This window comes from Anneissia japonica, unplaced genomic scaffold, assembly GCF_011630105.1.
Source record: "Anneissia japonica isolate Jap-2015-1 unplaced genomic scaffold, ASM1163010v1 scaffold6997_len847652_cov182, whole genome shotgun sequence".
NCBI classification, from domain to species: Eukaryota; Metazoa; Echinodermata; class Crinoidea; order Comatulida; family Comatulidae; genus Anneissia; species Anneissia japonica.
In genome coordinates this window covers 486571-503830 of record NW_022730884.1, presented here as the reverse complement: position 1 = coordinate 503830, position 17260 = coordinate 486571, and the positions used below count along the sequence as shown (strand labels likewise).

General features: G+C 32.5%; 1 protein-coding gene across 1 annotated transcript in view; it reads left to right on the top strand.

Moving 5' to 3' along the window:
• LOC117115149 (calcium-binding mitochondrial carrier protein Aralar1-like) overlaps nucleotides 1-16286 on the top strand; it is a 22659-nt gene extending 6373 nt beyond the window's left edge. Inside the window, exons 5-16 of the mRNA XM_033258834.1 lie at nucleotides 889-1028; nucleotides 3170-3316; nucleotides 6071-6209; nucleotides 6899-6992; nucleotides 7472-7623; nucleotides 8319-8474; nucleotides 9496-9629; nucleotides 10249-10392; nucleotides 10893-11031; nucleotides 11383-11541; nucleotides 12113-12203; nucleotides 13895-16286. Of these exons, the coding sequence (XP_033114725.1) occupies nucleotides 889-1028; nucleotides 3170-3316; nucleotides 6071-6209; nucleotides 6899-6992; nucleotides 7472-7623; nucleotides 8319-8474; nucleotides 9496-9629; nucleotides 10249-10392; nucleotides 10893-11031; nucleotides 11383-11541; nucleotides 12113-12203; nucleotides 13895-14075 (1676 nt within the window). The 3' untranslated portion in view covers nucleotides 14076-16286. The remainder of the gene's footprint in view (nucleotides 1-888; nucleotides 1029-3169; nucleotides 3317-6070; nucleotides 6210-6898; nucleotides 6993-7471; nucleotides 7624-8318; nucleotides 8475-9495; nucleotides 9630-10248; nucleotides 10393-10892; nucleotides 11032-11382; nucleotides 11542-12112; nucleotides 12204-13894) is intronic.
• The last annotated feature ends 974 nt before the right edge of the window (nucleotides 16287-17260 follow it).

Sequence of the window (17260 nt, the reverse complement as noted above, 5' to 3'; positions counted from 1 at the left end):
TGTCTGGGCCTGTTGAGACAAACTAAACCCATGTGCACTGGGCGAGCCAACCAATTAGCGTTGTGTACGTGAAACAGCAAAACCATGTGCACTGCACTGGGCAAGCCAACCAAAACGAAACTATGCCTACTCAGCTTCGTGTAGAAAATTAGACCAGACAAGTTTTTCCATGGTTTGCCACACGAAGCTAAGGAGGAAAGCAATTATTTTGAGCACCATCGGCAGTTGTTCATCTCACTCAGTTCACTTGGTTTTAGATTATAACAACCCAGTATTAGAGTAGACTCAATCAACATTGCTGTTTAATGATAATATGTTGCATTATGGTTTGTTTATTGTTATAGTCTTTTTACTTATGGTTGCTCTGAAAAGGGCCGTTTGTTTTGAATATTTTGGGGGTTTTTGATGACGTCATCGTCGATACGAGGCGTACGTAAAACCGAGGGTTCGTATAACTGGGGTACGTAAAAACGAGGTTCTACTGTATATTAATTTTTGGCTAGCCCTACACATGTTTTGTTTCCCAGAATGTGTTGTATTTTATTTTTGTTTTTTACTATGCTAAATAAAGCCTACCGTAATTACTCTTTAAATATTATTTCATGAATATTTTAATAAATAATATAATGTTTTATGTACAATAATCGGTTATTATTCTTTTTTGTTGGTTATTGCAAAACTTTGTAATTTTTTTTTCTCATAAAATGTATAATGAATAAATATAGTGATAGGTATTAGCTGCTTAAATTTTTCATTGCACAATAACACATTAATTGTTTTTTTTTTTATTACAAAGTATTTTTTGTTTCTTGTTTTACAAATTAATTAATTATCTCTGACAACATTGGAAACCATGTTTTTTGTAACTTCTTTGTTTTTCCATTGCAGATGAATTTAAGAGTGTATTTGGACAAATGGAAGTCCATCAACGTGTCCCTTTCAACTTCGACTGTCCATTTATTACTTACCATTTTGGTGCTACTAGAAAGACCCAACTGTCCTATTCAGAATTTACTCACTTTTTGGTTGTAAGTACTTTAAAAAATATATGTTTAGGCACACACACATTATGTGCCATTTATTACCAATTAGAGAATATATCACTGACAATCCCTTTCACAAGGCAAATACGCACACACGATGCTTTAAAGTACACAAACTCACATAAGACTTAGGAGTTTGGTTGTGAGGGAAAAAAGGGGAGACTTTTTTTATACCTAGCGAACCCGCCGACTGCAAATATTGATGATTTTGAATAAAAATAAAATTTAATTTTTGGTCAATTAGTGCACCAGCCACCGCGAAAAAGTGGAAATTCAGAAAAAAATATAAGTTTTTTTAAATATTTATTACACCCTCCTCTGCCTTGAAATTTCAAAATAAGGAGTGTATATTTCTTCCTAATTATATAAATTTGAAGCATTTAACCATCCTATTTTGCATTCACCAATAAAATTTTAATTTTATTTTCTCCTCCGTCTGCATGATTTTGGCAAAACTATTTGCTAAATAAGAAAACAAAATTTTATTTTTATTTTTATTCTGCCCTTCTCCGATAATCTTTAAAAAATTAATTACGCGAAACGAGGAATAAAAAAAGTCTTGCCAAACCACTAAGCTATTCAACACCACTCATTTTGTTTATCAAAGCAACATAAGTAATGTTTTGTTGTCTGTTTTCCCGTTTTTTTGGGGTTTTTTTTTTTTTTTGTTTTTTTTTTTTTTCTCCTCCTTTTGTCCACTGTTTAGGCATTCCTGCACAAAAGCTTTTGCTTTTATTGGAAATGCCTTCTTCATTTGTTTACTTTTTACTAAATGCATTATTGTATTTTACCATGTACTGAAGTAAATTAATGTGCCTATGAATGAATTAATCTTTGAAACAGCTTGTTGCATCTTAAATTCTTGTAGATATGCTTCTGTGTGCCACCCTTTTTTCGGAATTCTTTATTGTATTTTCCTTCTACAACAGACGATAGTTTGGTATTATAGTGACTGAGTCTGGCAAAAATCAGTTCGTTGAACGAAAGTTGGGTTTTTAAATATTCAGAAGTCTATATCTTATAATAATCCATTCCTTTGTTTTTCGTTAAACACCCTTCAGTGTTTTAGGAAATTCAACATATCAACATTTTTTAGGACAAAATGAGTTGAAGATGCAATTCTGGTGCACCAAAATTAAGTTACCTCCCATTTTAAGGACTTACATTGAATGTTTATTAGAATGCCTAAGTTGTTAATTATATTAACAGAACAGTTGGTTGTTCAAAAAATATATTATTTTAACTATATTCTAGATTGGTTGTACAAATTTCCTAAAACAGACAACAGTTTGTTAAAACCAGTGCTCGTATTTCAAATTGTGTTTGAACGTTTATAAAAATTATATTAAATAACAAAAAAAAATACCGAATTTCAAATACATTTCCAAATACTGAAAACAACGTTCATATTATTAGCAAAACTGAATCCTTTTTGAATTTGTATTTATATTTTTTGGTTATTGACTTTATGTGTGGCTAAATTAAATATAAAGCTCATAAAGGATTTATGAGCTGTTAGCTCTGTTGCAGTGCTATATTATATACAAAGCATTTTTTTTTTTGTATGGTGCTATTAACTCTATTGTTAGTTTTTTATATGCCATATTGTATCCTGATTTTACTTTGTCTGATTCTACTATGTCCCATATTTCTGTTCCTATCAATCCAGATAGGTAATAAAGTGTTCCCTTCATTGTCTATCAGTCTTTTAATTGATTTTTTAATGAAATTATGAATTAAAAAAGAATTTTGTGAATCTCTTTCTGGCTAACAATAATAAATCCAATTTTATGACAAGTCGCTGTGCAAAACAGTGCAATCTTGTAGGTTGTATTTTAGCTGTTTTGTATTTTTATGATTGTTATGTATATTTAATGACATGAATTCATTCCACTTAGACTTTTGGAAAATAGATATTATAAATCTGAATCTTAAATCAGACAGGTGGAATTAAAACATTGTCTTCAATTCAAATGCTATATAAACTATAATAACATTAACAGGAATTTGACCACAATTTTTCATCTCGATTTATTAAATGTGTTCAATTAATCATCTGCGTAATCTCATTAGTGTTAATGCATTTGATGATTGATTCGGTATTGATTGTTACGCTTCTCTTCCAGAACCTCCAAGAAGAACATGCTAATCAGGCCTTTCAGAAACTTGATACGAAAAAGCAAGGTGTCATCAACGCTTTAGAATTTCAGAAAGTGATGACGATAATTCGAGGGCATATGCTGACCCCATACGTTGAAGGAAACCTTGTCAATGTAAGCATCCACATCTAACATAACCGATCATAAGTAAGGATGACCGCTTAAATAATCAATTGGTAAGACCAAATAAAAAAAAAAATTCTCATCCCTTCCTGCACCCATTTTATTTAGGTGGGAGGTGAGGTGGGTATACCCCATATTTTTAACTTGAATGAGGCAAAACACCCAGGAAATCTTGTATAAATCCAACCATTTCTATATGCTTAAAGTCCTATATGAGTTTAGGCCTTGCATAGACCTTCAGGTATTTCTGTGTGCATAGTCAGCCAGCCAGGCCCCCTAAATTTTTCAAAATTAGTTTCTAGAAATGGAGAAAAAAAGAAAATGCTAAGCAAGTATAAGACTGAGAGTGCCATTTTTAGCTATCTAGAGGTGCTATAATCATAATTTTTCTCAACTCCAGTCATCTATAAAAGTCTCTCCCTGCCACCTCCCCATTCTATTTCAAATTTCAGGTTCCACCACCCATAGTAGCATGTGCGCACTAAATGGAAGTCAATATACTGTCAGAAAAGAGTAGTTGGAGCATCGACCATGGCAGGTGCTGTAGTGACGTTGGTGTTGATCTCCTGGGGGATAATTAAAAATGTTTTTGTTTATCTTCAGGAATTACCATATGAATATACATTATTATATAACAGTGTGTTGTAGCTATCCCTTTGAAGGAAGGAAAAAAAGGTGTGACTTAAAAACATCCTCCAAAAATCCGAAAATAAGAAATGTTTTTTTTTTTTTTTTATTTCGGCTAGTCTCATCTTGAATTTTGTTACTAGAACCCATTTTTAACAAGAAGTTGTTCATATTAATTAACAGTTAGTCATGTGTGTAATAGATTTAGCCTAATAGTTATTGAGCGGTAGATTTCCTTAGAACAACTAACCTTGGCATTTGTTTCCCATTTTCTCATTGGCTACAGTCCACCCAGTACGGTTGAGAAATTAGCAGTATGAACCAACCTGGGGTGACTCGCGTCTGGCTTGAAATTGTACTCAACCCAGATAACACAACACAACCATGATACCCAGGTTGATCTTTGGTTGACCTTTGTACTATGGCCAAATATGACCAATCACAGATATCATCACAATTTTACTTTAAAACTTGCTGATTTCCACTGGTTGAGTCACTCAACCCAGGTCAACTCACAGTGACGGATTAAGGGGGCTGGCCTCTCCTCTTCCCTTCCCCCATCCCCCTTAAATTGTTTAAACTCAGAGATAAAAAGATAAATTATAGTCAAATGTAAAGTCCGAGTTCTCTTTCCAGCCATTGTGGGGCTGATGTGGTCTAGACCCTCCATCTGTGAAAATCCCTCCCTGGACCTATGGATCCGCCACTGACCCACTGTAGAACATTTTGAAGCTATTGGTTGAGTGAAGCCTGGGTTGAGTCAGGCCTAGCTTCAGTCTAGCCTGACTTTAGTCAAGCCAGTTTTGAGTCTAGCCAGGGTTGAGTCAAGCCAGGGTTGAGTCAAGCCCGGGTTGAGTCTAGGCTGGCCTGAGCGCCACTCTGTACATAGCTTTTGTGTGTTTCAGTTCTTAGTAATTGTTTTCTTTTCATTTAACTTTTATTGATTGTGTATTTGTTGTTATACTGATGCTATTCTGGTTTTATGATTCTGTACTTGACATTTAGAATAACAATGCTAATTATTCAAATCAAAATACCATATAGATGCTGGTACTATTCAATAAAATACATATTTCTTTAGTATTTGTATTAATTAAAAAACCTGTACATTATTATATTATCTATTATTTCTTCAAACACCCCTTCAATGCCTATAATCCTACAACATTTCTGGAGCCTGAATTTATAGTAATGTAACACCAATTGAGTAAAACAAACAGCCCCTAATAACTGCCATTTACAATACCTGATAATATATTTTGTTAATAATAGGTAAACATTTTTTTTCAAATACCAGGGATCCCAAGTTCGAAGAAGTCATTTCTGAGAGATCTGTTTAAGTAAACTTTCTTAGCACATCTATTTTTGTTTTGGTAATACCAATCAACACTGACTTCCGTGAGACAAGTGATAAAGGAGTAATAGAGTACCGTGTATACTCAAGTATAAGGCGACCCACATAAAAGATGACCCCCGAGATTGAGAAGAATTTTCAACAATTTTTGTATGTTGGGCGTATGAGACGACCCTTGGTGTCATTGGAATTTTTACTTTTTTTCTGTTTTTTTTTTTTTTTTTTTTTTTTTTTTTTTTTTTTTTTTTTTTTTTTCTAGTCTTGATATTACATCTACCTGGCTAAAAATGGAGCAATATTCAAGGCTAATCTTCTAAATTTATACCATTTTATGAGTTTTTAAATGTTCATCAAAATCTTACTTCGCCATATTAATTCAAATTTACGTTCATTCATACTTACATTTAGTAGCTTCTTTTTCAGTAGTAAATTTGCGTGTTACAGACGATCAGCACATAAGACGAAAATTATTTAATAAATATAAGATTTGTATTTTGTGCCTATAAGATGATCCCCTGTTTTTCAATCGTAATTTGCTAGTTTAAGCCTTGTCTTATTCATGATTATATACGGTTAAAAAACATGCAGATTTGATCAGTTTGCGGGAAATTGGCTATTTTCTGTGAGGTTATTTTCCGGTTACGCGAGTACGGGAGGCTGTTCGCTTACCAGGAGACTCGCGTGGCTTGCAGATGACTTGAGATTCTTTTTGTTGCTTTGACGACAAACAGAACACAAACAAATAACCCTTTTTATCCCCCTAGGTTGCTGGTGGAGAAACAAAACATTTAGTTAGCTATCCTTATTTTTTGGCATTCAATTCCATGTTGAAAGATGTAGAGCTCATGCGAAGGATTTACAACTCCCTAGCAAAGAACGACCCATCAGTAGCTGTAACAAAAGGTAAGTTTTTAGAGCTTATATAATATTTTTACTGAGAAATTTAATTGGAATATTTCATAACAGCCTTGATTGCAGCTATTTATTAAAATATATACCTTTGATTTAATTACTAAGGAAAGTTATTGTGAATAACCATATGTAATATAAAATTAATTTTTTACATATCTTACATATCAATAAAAAGTTATGAACTGAAGGTATATTTCATGCATAATTAGTTTTTGTCAATTACTTTCACAAATAAGTATTTTGTCTAAGCTATTATTCCTTTTATTTAGTAACATAAAACCTAATTACAAAGAGATTTGCTAATAATTGTAATTTTTTTATATTTTTATTTGGTTTCTAAAATTAAAATATAATAATGGTAGTGGTCTTGGTAGTGCATTTTACAGCAAATATCGTTTCAAGTAATTGGAGGATATTAAACAATAAACCAACACAGATATCAGAAGAAGTGAACAAAATGCCATCACACTATGCCATAAATCCAATAAATAAGAATTAATAAAATAAATAATAATTTGAGTTAAATATGAAAAATATAGATAATAAATAGAAACAAAAACAGAACTTTATTTTCTGTTATGTGTTATTCATTTAGATACATGACAGTTAGATAATTTATTTTATTTTCTTGTTGATGGATAGATGTTTTAGTTAATTAATTTTATACTTTGTCTTTTTAGAGGAGTTTCTACATGCCTCGCAGGTTTTCCCACAAGTATCACCTTTAGAAGTAGAAATTTTGTTCCACCTATGTACGCAGGATAAATCTACTGGGTACGTTGTAAGACTACAAAAATCACAGAACTAAAATTGTTTAATTAAATTTTATTTAATAGTTGAAAATGGTGTATTTTGACAAAATCACATTAGATATTTTTTGATCAAAACTAGAACAGGCGCTCCATAGAGTGCATATCTTCATCTTGTGCCTTGATACCGAAGAATACGCAGACTGTGCATGGGTGATTCCATTAGTTTCTTTGATGCTCAAGGCTCAGTTCAAGGAATTTCCTTGACCTTTGACATTTTCTTCCCTAAAGTTAATTAAACAATCTCTTTCTTAAGTTATTATGTACCATTCCACTAAATTTTATAATGGTGTGTTCTTTAGTTTTTATGTAATCTTGCTAACTGACAGGCAGGGGTGAATACATAACCTCTTTGTGGAGATAATTTACAAGATAAATATAAAATATTTTTTGTTAATATGTATGTTGGTATTAAATCGACTCTCAATCTTTTCCTTTAATTAGGCGTATAAATATGGCTGACATAGACAAGATTGCACCCGGTGCTGATCTAGTTCGACAGCAGACCCAGCAACCTAAATCTGAAGTAGATAGAACGGTTTTGGTACAGGTAGCAGAGTCAGTGTATAGGTTCATGCTGGGCTCAATTGCTGGCGGTAAGGATTAAAAACTATGCTGTGTTACAATCAACAATTTAGATTTAAGCTCTAAGCATGATCAATTTGAGAAAAGAAAAATGAGAATTAATGTAGTGTACAAAGCATTTGTCCTCAAATGGTAGAAAACTCCAACTTGCTATAAATGATTTTTAGAACATTTTTTTTTTAAAGAAAAGCCTTTAAACAGCATCTAGTGCTATACACTTGACCATGTCTTAAATTGTTTCAAACCTTTTAAAAATTGCCTCAGAATGAGAATTTTCTGTGGACACAGATCCCAATAGTACAACTTCAATACACAGTTTTGATTTTAGCAACATAAATAATTTAAATTTCTTTTTTATTCTGGAAATACTCATACATAAGTACTGGTATCCCAAGAGGTCCAGATTCAACAGTAAAACAATCAAGCAACAAAATTAATATGTTATATCACAAATCCTATAGTTATATAAAAGATCATGATAGGTGGTTTGCCGAATACTCTTTTTAAATATATTTAATGTAATGGTATCAAATGGGTATCTAACAGGAGCACATTCCGTAACTTACATGCCCTGTAAAGGTAGTTTCTTTTTCCTTGTAAATTGTTCAAGATTGGGGTGATGACTGCCTTAGAAGGTTGATTTCTTGTATTTTTTTAAGGAAAATGTTGTAGTTCTTGATATATAGTCCTTGGTTTTGTTCTGTAGCGGCTGGTGCCACAGCTGTGTATCCAATTGATCTGGTGAAGACAAGGATGCAGAACCAGCGGGGTGGCTCAGTGGTAGGAGAGTTGATGTACAAGAACAGCTTTGACTGCTTCAGCAAGGTCATCAGGTTTGAGGGCGTGTTTGGATTGTACCGAGGTAAACAAAATACATTAAACATTATTCTCTTTAATTCTGAAAGTCCGCACTGTCAAGTTTTATGTGATAAATAACTCGGCCGTCCCAAGGCAAAACAGTGTAACTGTCATTTTTGTCGATTTTGAGATAATAACATTTGGGAGTATATTAAACACTTCTGAATTACCTGTGAAATTTTCAGGTCTCAACAATGAGTCATTTTGGAGATAGCACCTCTTATATTTAAACACAAAACTTAAAATCTAGTGATTTTCAATGGTAAAACAAAGTAGCTTCAAGATTACAGGCAAAGCAATATATCTACGATGAAGATACATTGTTTTGCTTCGAAATGGTATTTAAAATTTTTTTTGAGCTGATGGAGTTTAGCTCAACAATGACGTATGCACATGCAAGATAGTGTATATGTTTTCGAGGTAAAAAAACGTATCTGTGAATATCGTTAATAACTTTGCAATAAACCAATGGTTGTAATTCAAATTTTATATATAATCATAATGTCTATAGATATATAGTCCTGCAAAATTTGAAAAGTGTACAAGAATTTATTTTCAAGTTGCATACATGCAAACTTTAACTCTATTTTTCTTGAAAAGTAACATTTTCAAGTTACGTTGTTTTGCCACGGAACTGCTGAACTGTGATATATCCATATTTGGATGTAATATGACATCATCATGCCCATAAATGGGCACATCACACAAATTTGTTACATAAAATTTAGTAATGTAGTATCAAACAATGATTTATGATTCATTTATCTGAGAAATTGCTTACATATTGTTTTTTATTTTCTCTCCTCAATCTCTTTACTATTTCTATAGCATCACTCTTGTTACATATATCTTTGTCATTTTAAAGCATTGGATATGCTGATTTTAAAAAGGAATGAATCTTTCAAAAGCAAAAGGTTCCCTTTGGCAGAAATAAAAACAAATTAATTAAAATTTAACATTAAACCAACGCGAAAGAATTGCTATACCATCATCGAATAAATACAAGGTATTCCTTTTATTTTCAGGTCTGTTGCCTCAAATTGTAGGCGTAGCACCAGAGAAGGCCATCAAACTAACAATGAACGATTTTGTTCGTGACAAAGTACGCAATAAAGACGGTTCTATACCGTTGTGGGGTGAAATCATTGCTGGTGGTTGCGTAAGTTAAAGATATTGTTTTGTCATAAAATATAGAAATCCTTCATAAATTTAAAGATGTGTTATCCCATGGATGTTATAGCGAAGAGGCAATTGATAACATATAAGAACTTTTTTTTTATTGAAATAACAATAAAGTTAATCTTTATACCAGTATGTAATAATTTTGTTATTTTTGTTTAATATTTTTCAGTAAGATTCAGGGGTGTATCCATAATTTTTTCTGGATGGGTTGTGATCATAATTTTTTGGACCTTTTCACAATGAAATTACAGCAAGATATGATTAAAATGTCAATACAATTTGCTTGAAGCGGAAAGCAGGCTTAGTTTCAGAATTGCTGGAATTGGGATAGATTGCGTCACGCAATTGGCAAGGTCTTTGGACTTATTGCTTGTACTTCATCAATGCTTTTTCATTTATGTCATTGTGAAAAGGCCCTAGAAAAAAATGTCTTTGGAAAAAATGTAGACCTTTGAAAATTTTGGGGGGGTCGTACGACCTTCCCGACCCCCTCTTGCATACACCCATGAGATTATCAATTATCACTGTTTATTACAGTAATACTGAGTCATTTCTCCTTCATTATTGAAATTCGTGAATGTTGCTTGTTCCAATAGGCTGGAGCATCCCAGGTCATGTTCACGAATCCATTAGAGATTGTGAAAATACGATTACAAGTGGCGGGAGAGATTGCGGGTGCGGGGCCAAGGGTCAGTGCCATCAGTGTCATCAAAGACCTTGGTTTATTCGGTCTTTATAAGGTAAGCATTCCCAATGTTCTGCATGCAAGTACCAAAAAATCTCATTACGTTGCTTGTATTTTGACGAGTTAAAGAATCGTTTTACAAGTAGGTTGTAGACTTTAGGGTGGTGGTCATTGTATTTTTTAAAAATAATTTAAACCACTTTGTATTTAATTGTTAACTGAATAAAAAAGCATTAGTAATCAACCAAAAATACAGTTAACGAAAATAAACTATTTAATTGCGCATTTAATTTCCTGTTTACATCTAGGCATATTGTAATTGGTCAAATTCTGGCCAGAGGTTAAAAACATTGATGTATGTAATTCAGTGGCGTATGCTAAATTGCGGTCTGTTAGTGGAGTATCGTATTGCACATTAATAGTGACATTTGGTACGCTGTGCACAGGGGTTCACACATTACACTAGCGTAATGTGTGAACGAACATACTGTAGTCATACACTGCCAACTCAAATTAACTCAATTTGTTTGTGTTTTTTTTTTTCCTTTAACCTAGGGAGCCCGAGCTTGTTTCCTCCGTGACATTCCCTTCTCTGCAATCTATTTCACTTCATATGCACATCTGAAAAAATACTTTGCTGATGAGAATGGTCATAATAGTGCTCTGTCACTGCTCACTGCTGCTACAATCTCAGGTGATTCTAATTAATAATGATAACAATTGCAATTATTTCTGTTAATATATCATCAGAGGTAGATTCAAGGGCAGATGGGGAAGATTTGAAAAACATTTTAAATGGGGGAAGAAGAAAATTGCATTAAAATTCAAGTTTGAGAGTGTCAGATCCAGTCATTTGGAATCCTCCATGTTCTTGTTATAAAATTTGTTTGAGAGTGGAGAACTAATCATTTGGAACCTTCTATGCTCAGTAACAAAGTTTGCTTTCGAGACTTTAGGAGCGGAGCTCCATGCATGGAATTGATATATTTCACCGACAGTCAATAATGGATTGAATTTAACTTCTACTATTGATCTTGTCTTGCAGGTGCCCCGGCAGCTTCTCTTTTAACACCAGCAGATGTCATTAAGACAAGGTTACAAGTGGTGGCAAGAACTGGTCAGACGACATACTCGGGTGTGTTCGACTGTGCCAGAAAACTATGGGCGGAGGAAGGCGGCACAGCATTCTGGAAGGGTGCCGGTGGTGAGTGAAATATTAAAGTTGATTATAATAGTTGAAAAAGTTTTAATCATGGTCTTTGTAAATTTCAAATACTGCCATCAATCTGGGGATATGATATTTTATTTTTTACATTATAGTCAGTTTAGAATGGTAGCTGTCTGCTTTCATAACTGTAATGCAAGTTTTGACTTGAAAACCTAATAATAAAATAACCTTTACCATGTAATTTTCTTATGCCTGAGCATTACTAATTAGCTATTGAGTTTTGCAGCTCGAACAGAAATTTAAATAAAACTTGTTTACTGTGACACTGCAAATAATAATTCATTGCTAGGCCTAGTCGAATGCATGCTACGAGCCTAACCAACCTTGATATTTGGCATCAGCAAACATGAATCTGTGATAGTTTAGACAGGGCTTAAGATTCCCTTATTTTAAAACTCTTTTTTTAGGACCTGAAGATTGTTTTGAAGGAATTTTTTCTAGGAAATAATAATGCCTCCTTCGGATTCTGTTTTTCAACAATGCCCTCAAAGCCTGACCTTACTTGTTTATTATTGCACTGCAATGTGTTGTGTTTTTTTTCCTCCAGCCCGTGTTTGCCGTTCGTCTCCTCAGTTTGGGGTAACGCTACTCACTTATGAATTACTGCAGAGGTATCTTTATGTAGACTTTGGTGGCATGTAAGTTCCTTCTATTACTTTTTTAACACAAAGTAATTGTAATGTTTAAATGTTTTTCATGCTAATTTTTGAGTAGTGCTTTATTACACAATTTTTTAACAAAGTACAACCATTTTTTAATAGCTTAATGGTTATTCCTTTTTAAGGATTAATGTATATTGATATATATTTTCTGTAAATAAAATCTTAATTTTAAAATTCATATTCATTTAAAATTGTCTTCACTGAGAAGAATATATATTTGTATGCTAATGGACTGTAAGCCCACGCTTCGATTATTGTTGCTACGGTCCCACTAAATGACAAATGTCATATCTACATACAATAACAGTATTGTCAATTGTTGTATATAGCTGATATGGTGATTTATGTTTATATTACATGATTGTAATTCAAGCATTTTAGCTTTTTCTACTGCTTTCCTATGTGTTCTTTTTATACTAATACAATTGTTGATGCGTTAAATACAAAATCATTTAGCACTTGGAGTGTTCATTGATCTTTCTAAAGCTTTCAATACAATAAACCAAAATATCCTTTTATGTAAGTTATCTTATTATAATATAAATGGGTTGGCACTTAATCTTTTTTTAAAAGTTATTTATCTAACGGTTCTCAATGCACCAAATACGGAAATTATATTTCTAATTTCTCTCCAATAACCTGTGGTGTTCTGCAAGGTTCATTATTAGGTCCTCTCTTAATATTTGTTTTGTACATCAATGATATTCACAGGTCTTCTAATTTGCTGTATTTTTTGATAACTGTAAATCAGCATATGGTCATATAACCCAGTACTTTTTTAGTAATAAGCTCTCCATTAACCATATGTAGTATAGTTTCATCCTGGCTATCAGGACTGTATTGGGTGCACCACTGTGGACGCCTTTATGTATTTTCTAATCTCCAACTTAAGCTTCATGATATAACACAATCTATATTCATCTATTTAGTATTAAAGTTCTTTTCCCCAAACATCCTTTATTGTTTATTTCTAATCTCCCTCTTCACAAACACGTACCACATTACAACACCACACTAAGGCTAGATCTGAACTCTATTCCTATTCGCAAAACTAATTACTTTCAACGCAATATAGGTTTTTTCTGGTCCGAAATTATGGAACAATTTACCTTTTAACAAAATTACCAATTCGCATTCTAAATGATGTTTTCGACTAGCATAAAACACCTGTTCTGTTTGGCTGGCACTTTACAAGATTTTCTTCTTAAGGTCTCTTATACACATCTGATGTGTATAAGAGACAGATATTATATGGTTTACTAAAGAAAAAACTTTTTGCATTCAATGAAAACAAATACTGTAATAAAACTTAAATTTGCATAATTTAAGGCATGCATATATCTATGGCCCTAACAATAGCATGTTCTGATTGGTAAATTTGATTGGCACCCTAGTAACCTTTTTTTTCAATTTTAACTTGAGCTAATTTGTAATTCCAATAATTTAAGCAGTTGAAATACATTTTTGAAGTTTGTTTAGCTCAAAACAGACAGTATCTTTCTTGAATTAGTAACACTTGTGTAGACTGTCAAAATTTCTTTTTATAAACATATTAAGGCATGTCAAATACAATGTAATAGTCTAAGCACTTTCTTTGTAACACTTAAAAGTTTGATTTCGATAGTAAGTTCACTGGTATTGTACAATATTCTGTTTTGTTCTTGCAGGCGTCCTGAAGGATCACAAACGGCCCAGTCAGTGCACCTGGCTGACCTGCCACCAGTTAACCCTGAGCATATCGGTGGCCTGCGGTTAGCAGTTGCAACCTTTACAGGAGTCGAGTCCAAGTTCGGACTATTTTTACCCAAATTTAGAAATCCCATCCAAATTGCGAAACAGGAGAGTTAGCACCAATAGAACATTTCTATAAATCATACATAAAATGGGATTTTTTAACTAGCACGAGTCTTTTAAACTTTGCAAATAGGCTGGAACAGGCATACAGTATAACTAGTTGTTACACTCGCTTACACACTAATTGCCAGTGAACAAATCTGAAGCCCTCTTCAGACTATCAGATATTATTTGACATGCCACGACTATATATGGGCATACAACAGTTCTTTTTTTCAAAGAAAATTGGGTAATAAAGACAGAGCTTTAGACCCTGTCCAAAATGTCAAATTTTATTGGACAAAAACATGTGACATGCCTAAATATGGTCATGATGATATCACATCATGACTATATTTGGGCATACAATAGTTTTCTGTCAAAGAAAATTTGATAATGTGGACAGAGCTAGATATGTCCATGGGCTGCAGTCAAGGATAGAAAACGCATTTAGGACTTGGGATTAATTTTTTAAATCCAAGTCAACCGAACAACAGAACCGCAGGTTTTGAGCCACCAGACAACTACAAGTTGAATTAACAGTCAATACTCAGGAAGTCTTCAGACACCAATCATCTGGAGTGAGACTGGCGACAGGCAGATAAACCGCAAAATGTCAATTCTTCCCTTCCGGATAATATGATATCGGCATAAAACCTCAGCGATCAAGAACTTTGTGTGCATTGAAATAGATCATCTTTAAAATAGACAGTGCAGCTGAATATGCGTAGATATCTTTGCCGTGTGCTATTGTAAGTAGGTCTCTGTATTTAATCAAATGAATTGGATTGTTTTTATTACTTCATTCATGCTGTGGGTTTGTTTTTGAATTGTGAAAATAACCAAAAAATAATACCTAAACATTAATTTCAATTCTATCAAAAATAAATTTTAATGATGTTGCTAGGTTTACAAGCTTTCCCTGTCTTTTGTTTCATTTTTTGTAAAATATTTTGTGCATTCATTTCTGCAAACTTCAGACTAAATTAAATTAACAATGTATGTCTTGAAATTAATATTTTGGTGAAAGTATTTTAATGAATTAATTTAATTGACAAAGATGCAGTTTCTCTTTAAGAGTTTGTTATACAATAGAATTTTTAATAACAAATCTAATGTAGTAAATTTTTTTACGAAGAAAAGGTTCTACAAGGATTATACAGAAAGAGTACACATTGAATATTTTAAGTGCAAGTTTTAGGACGATGAGATGAAAAATACCACAGGAGGATTCCTGACAAGATCTGATGGTTATATAAAGTGGCTTTAAATGTTCAAATGAAAGGCTTAGTACGATGGAGAGATAATCTTACTAAAATTATTTGCCTTTAAAAGGCTTTATACATTCACCGAAAAAACAATGTTTGTGTATTAGCTGGTCAACAAACTTTAACAAAATAAGAGTATGGAAATTAATCAAATGGCTATAATATTATGATATCCAATATATATACTTACTATTTATTCAATTAGAGGTTCACAATAACATTTTAATATTTATTAGCAGTATGTAATTGTCATATAAATTCATTTATGATATGATGATAATCTGATGGTTTATGTATTAAATTGTTTGTTTCTGAAGTGGCTTCCTCCATTCCACTTTTGCATCTGGTATGGCAAAGAGTTATGAGAATACTTAAGTGCTAACTTGCAATACATTTAATCCTAAAAAAATTTTTCTTCGAAAAATGTTTAATCTTCCAACATAGTGCATAAAGATAGGGAGAATGATATGGTTACACCAGCTTCAGCACATCAGATTTGCATAAAATCTACAGAACAATAACTACAGCCTGATAAATTGCCATTTTAAAATGTAGTTTTCATGAGATATAATGAAGTATGCAAAACTGCTATGACATGATCGATCCAGCCAACAGGTTGTGCAAGAGTTGCGCCATTATAAAGGTGAAGGTTCACAAATTCTTCTTGGACTCTCTTGGATCAAATTAGTTCTCAAGTATTCTATAACTACTCTGTGGGTATAAGATGATACTGTGAATGTAATCATTGATTTTTCAGGGAGTGCATTTGTAATTTTGTTTACATATTTGTTTTTTTTAATAAATGATACATGTAATTGTTTTCAAAATAATCTAAAATTTTCATTGCAGTGAAAATTATGTGTTGTGTTTACAGTGTTTGTTTATGCACATTCGATAAGTACAGTATTGCATAGAATAACAATGAAATAAATATTTTGAGGAGAAAAAAAAACCAGAATGAACACATATTTTGTTTAAGTTTTATTGACTTTGTACATACCAGAATGAGGTTGTGGAGAGGGCAGGTACCATCCTGACCAGAGGGGTTAGTATCAATTAGGGAGAAGGGGTGCGCGTAGCATCAGCCACACAATACAAGACGGCTTTGTTTCAACTAAGAGCATCCCTGAATTATTAATTGTTCATACATAATTCATTTATTACATATGCTTTATATAAATTTTAACATGGAAAGCCATGTTATTTTATCTCTTCATTATAATGTTGAAAAGCTATAAAAGTATATATGTTGACATTATATTTTATTTGAAATATATCTATCAATATATATAGATATATACCCAGACACTAGATACATATTTACAACATGTTTTGATGTCATTCGAACATCATATCTTGAGGCAAACTGTTGAATGCATTACAACTCTAACCTATATGCAAATCTGTCATATTTTCTATAAGCTAGGACATCTTAAAACCAATTTACTAAGTACCTGAAAATTGCTTTATCCTTACTAAAACATAATGAAGATTAATTTGTTGTATTTAGCTGTTGCACATCATATTTAGGCCAGCAATATCAGAAAAAATATAGAATTACCAGTTCCAAGTACTGTAAAATCTTGATTAATACCATTCTTTTAATACGGTTGGTTTGCCTTTTTTGCTCGAGGGGAGACGAGTGTAATGTAATTTTTATAAAGATAAAACTATAAATTTGACATTCAATTTTTTTCCTTGCTGATGGGTAACATACAGTAGACTACATATTCATATAAGGAATGTTTTTCATCGAGTGATCAGAGTACGATAACCTACATTTTTCCATCAAGAACACTAATTTATAATCATGGATTATCAAACATGAAGTACTCACTTCAATCGTACAACACGTTTCTCTTCATCTGTACATTTCATTATACCACGTTACAAGAGAATTGGAGGTTTTTCATTTCTTTGTTATGCTTCTAA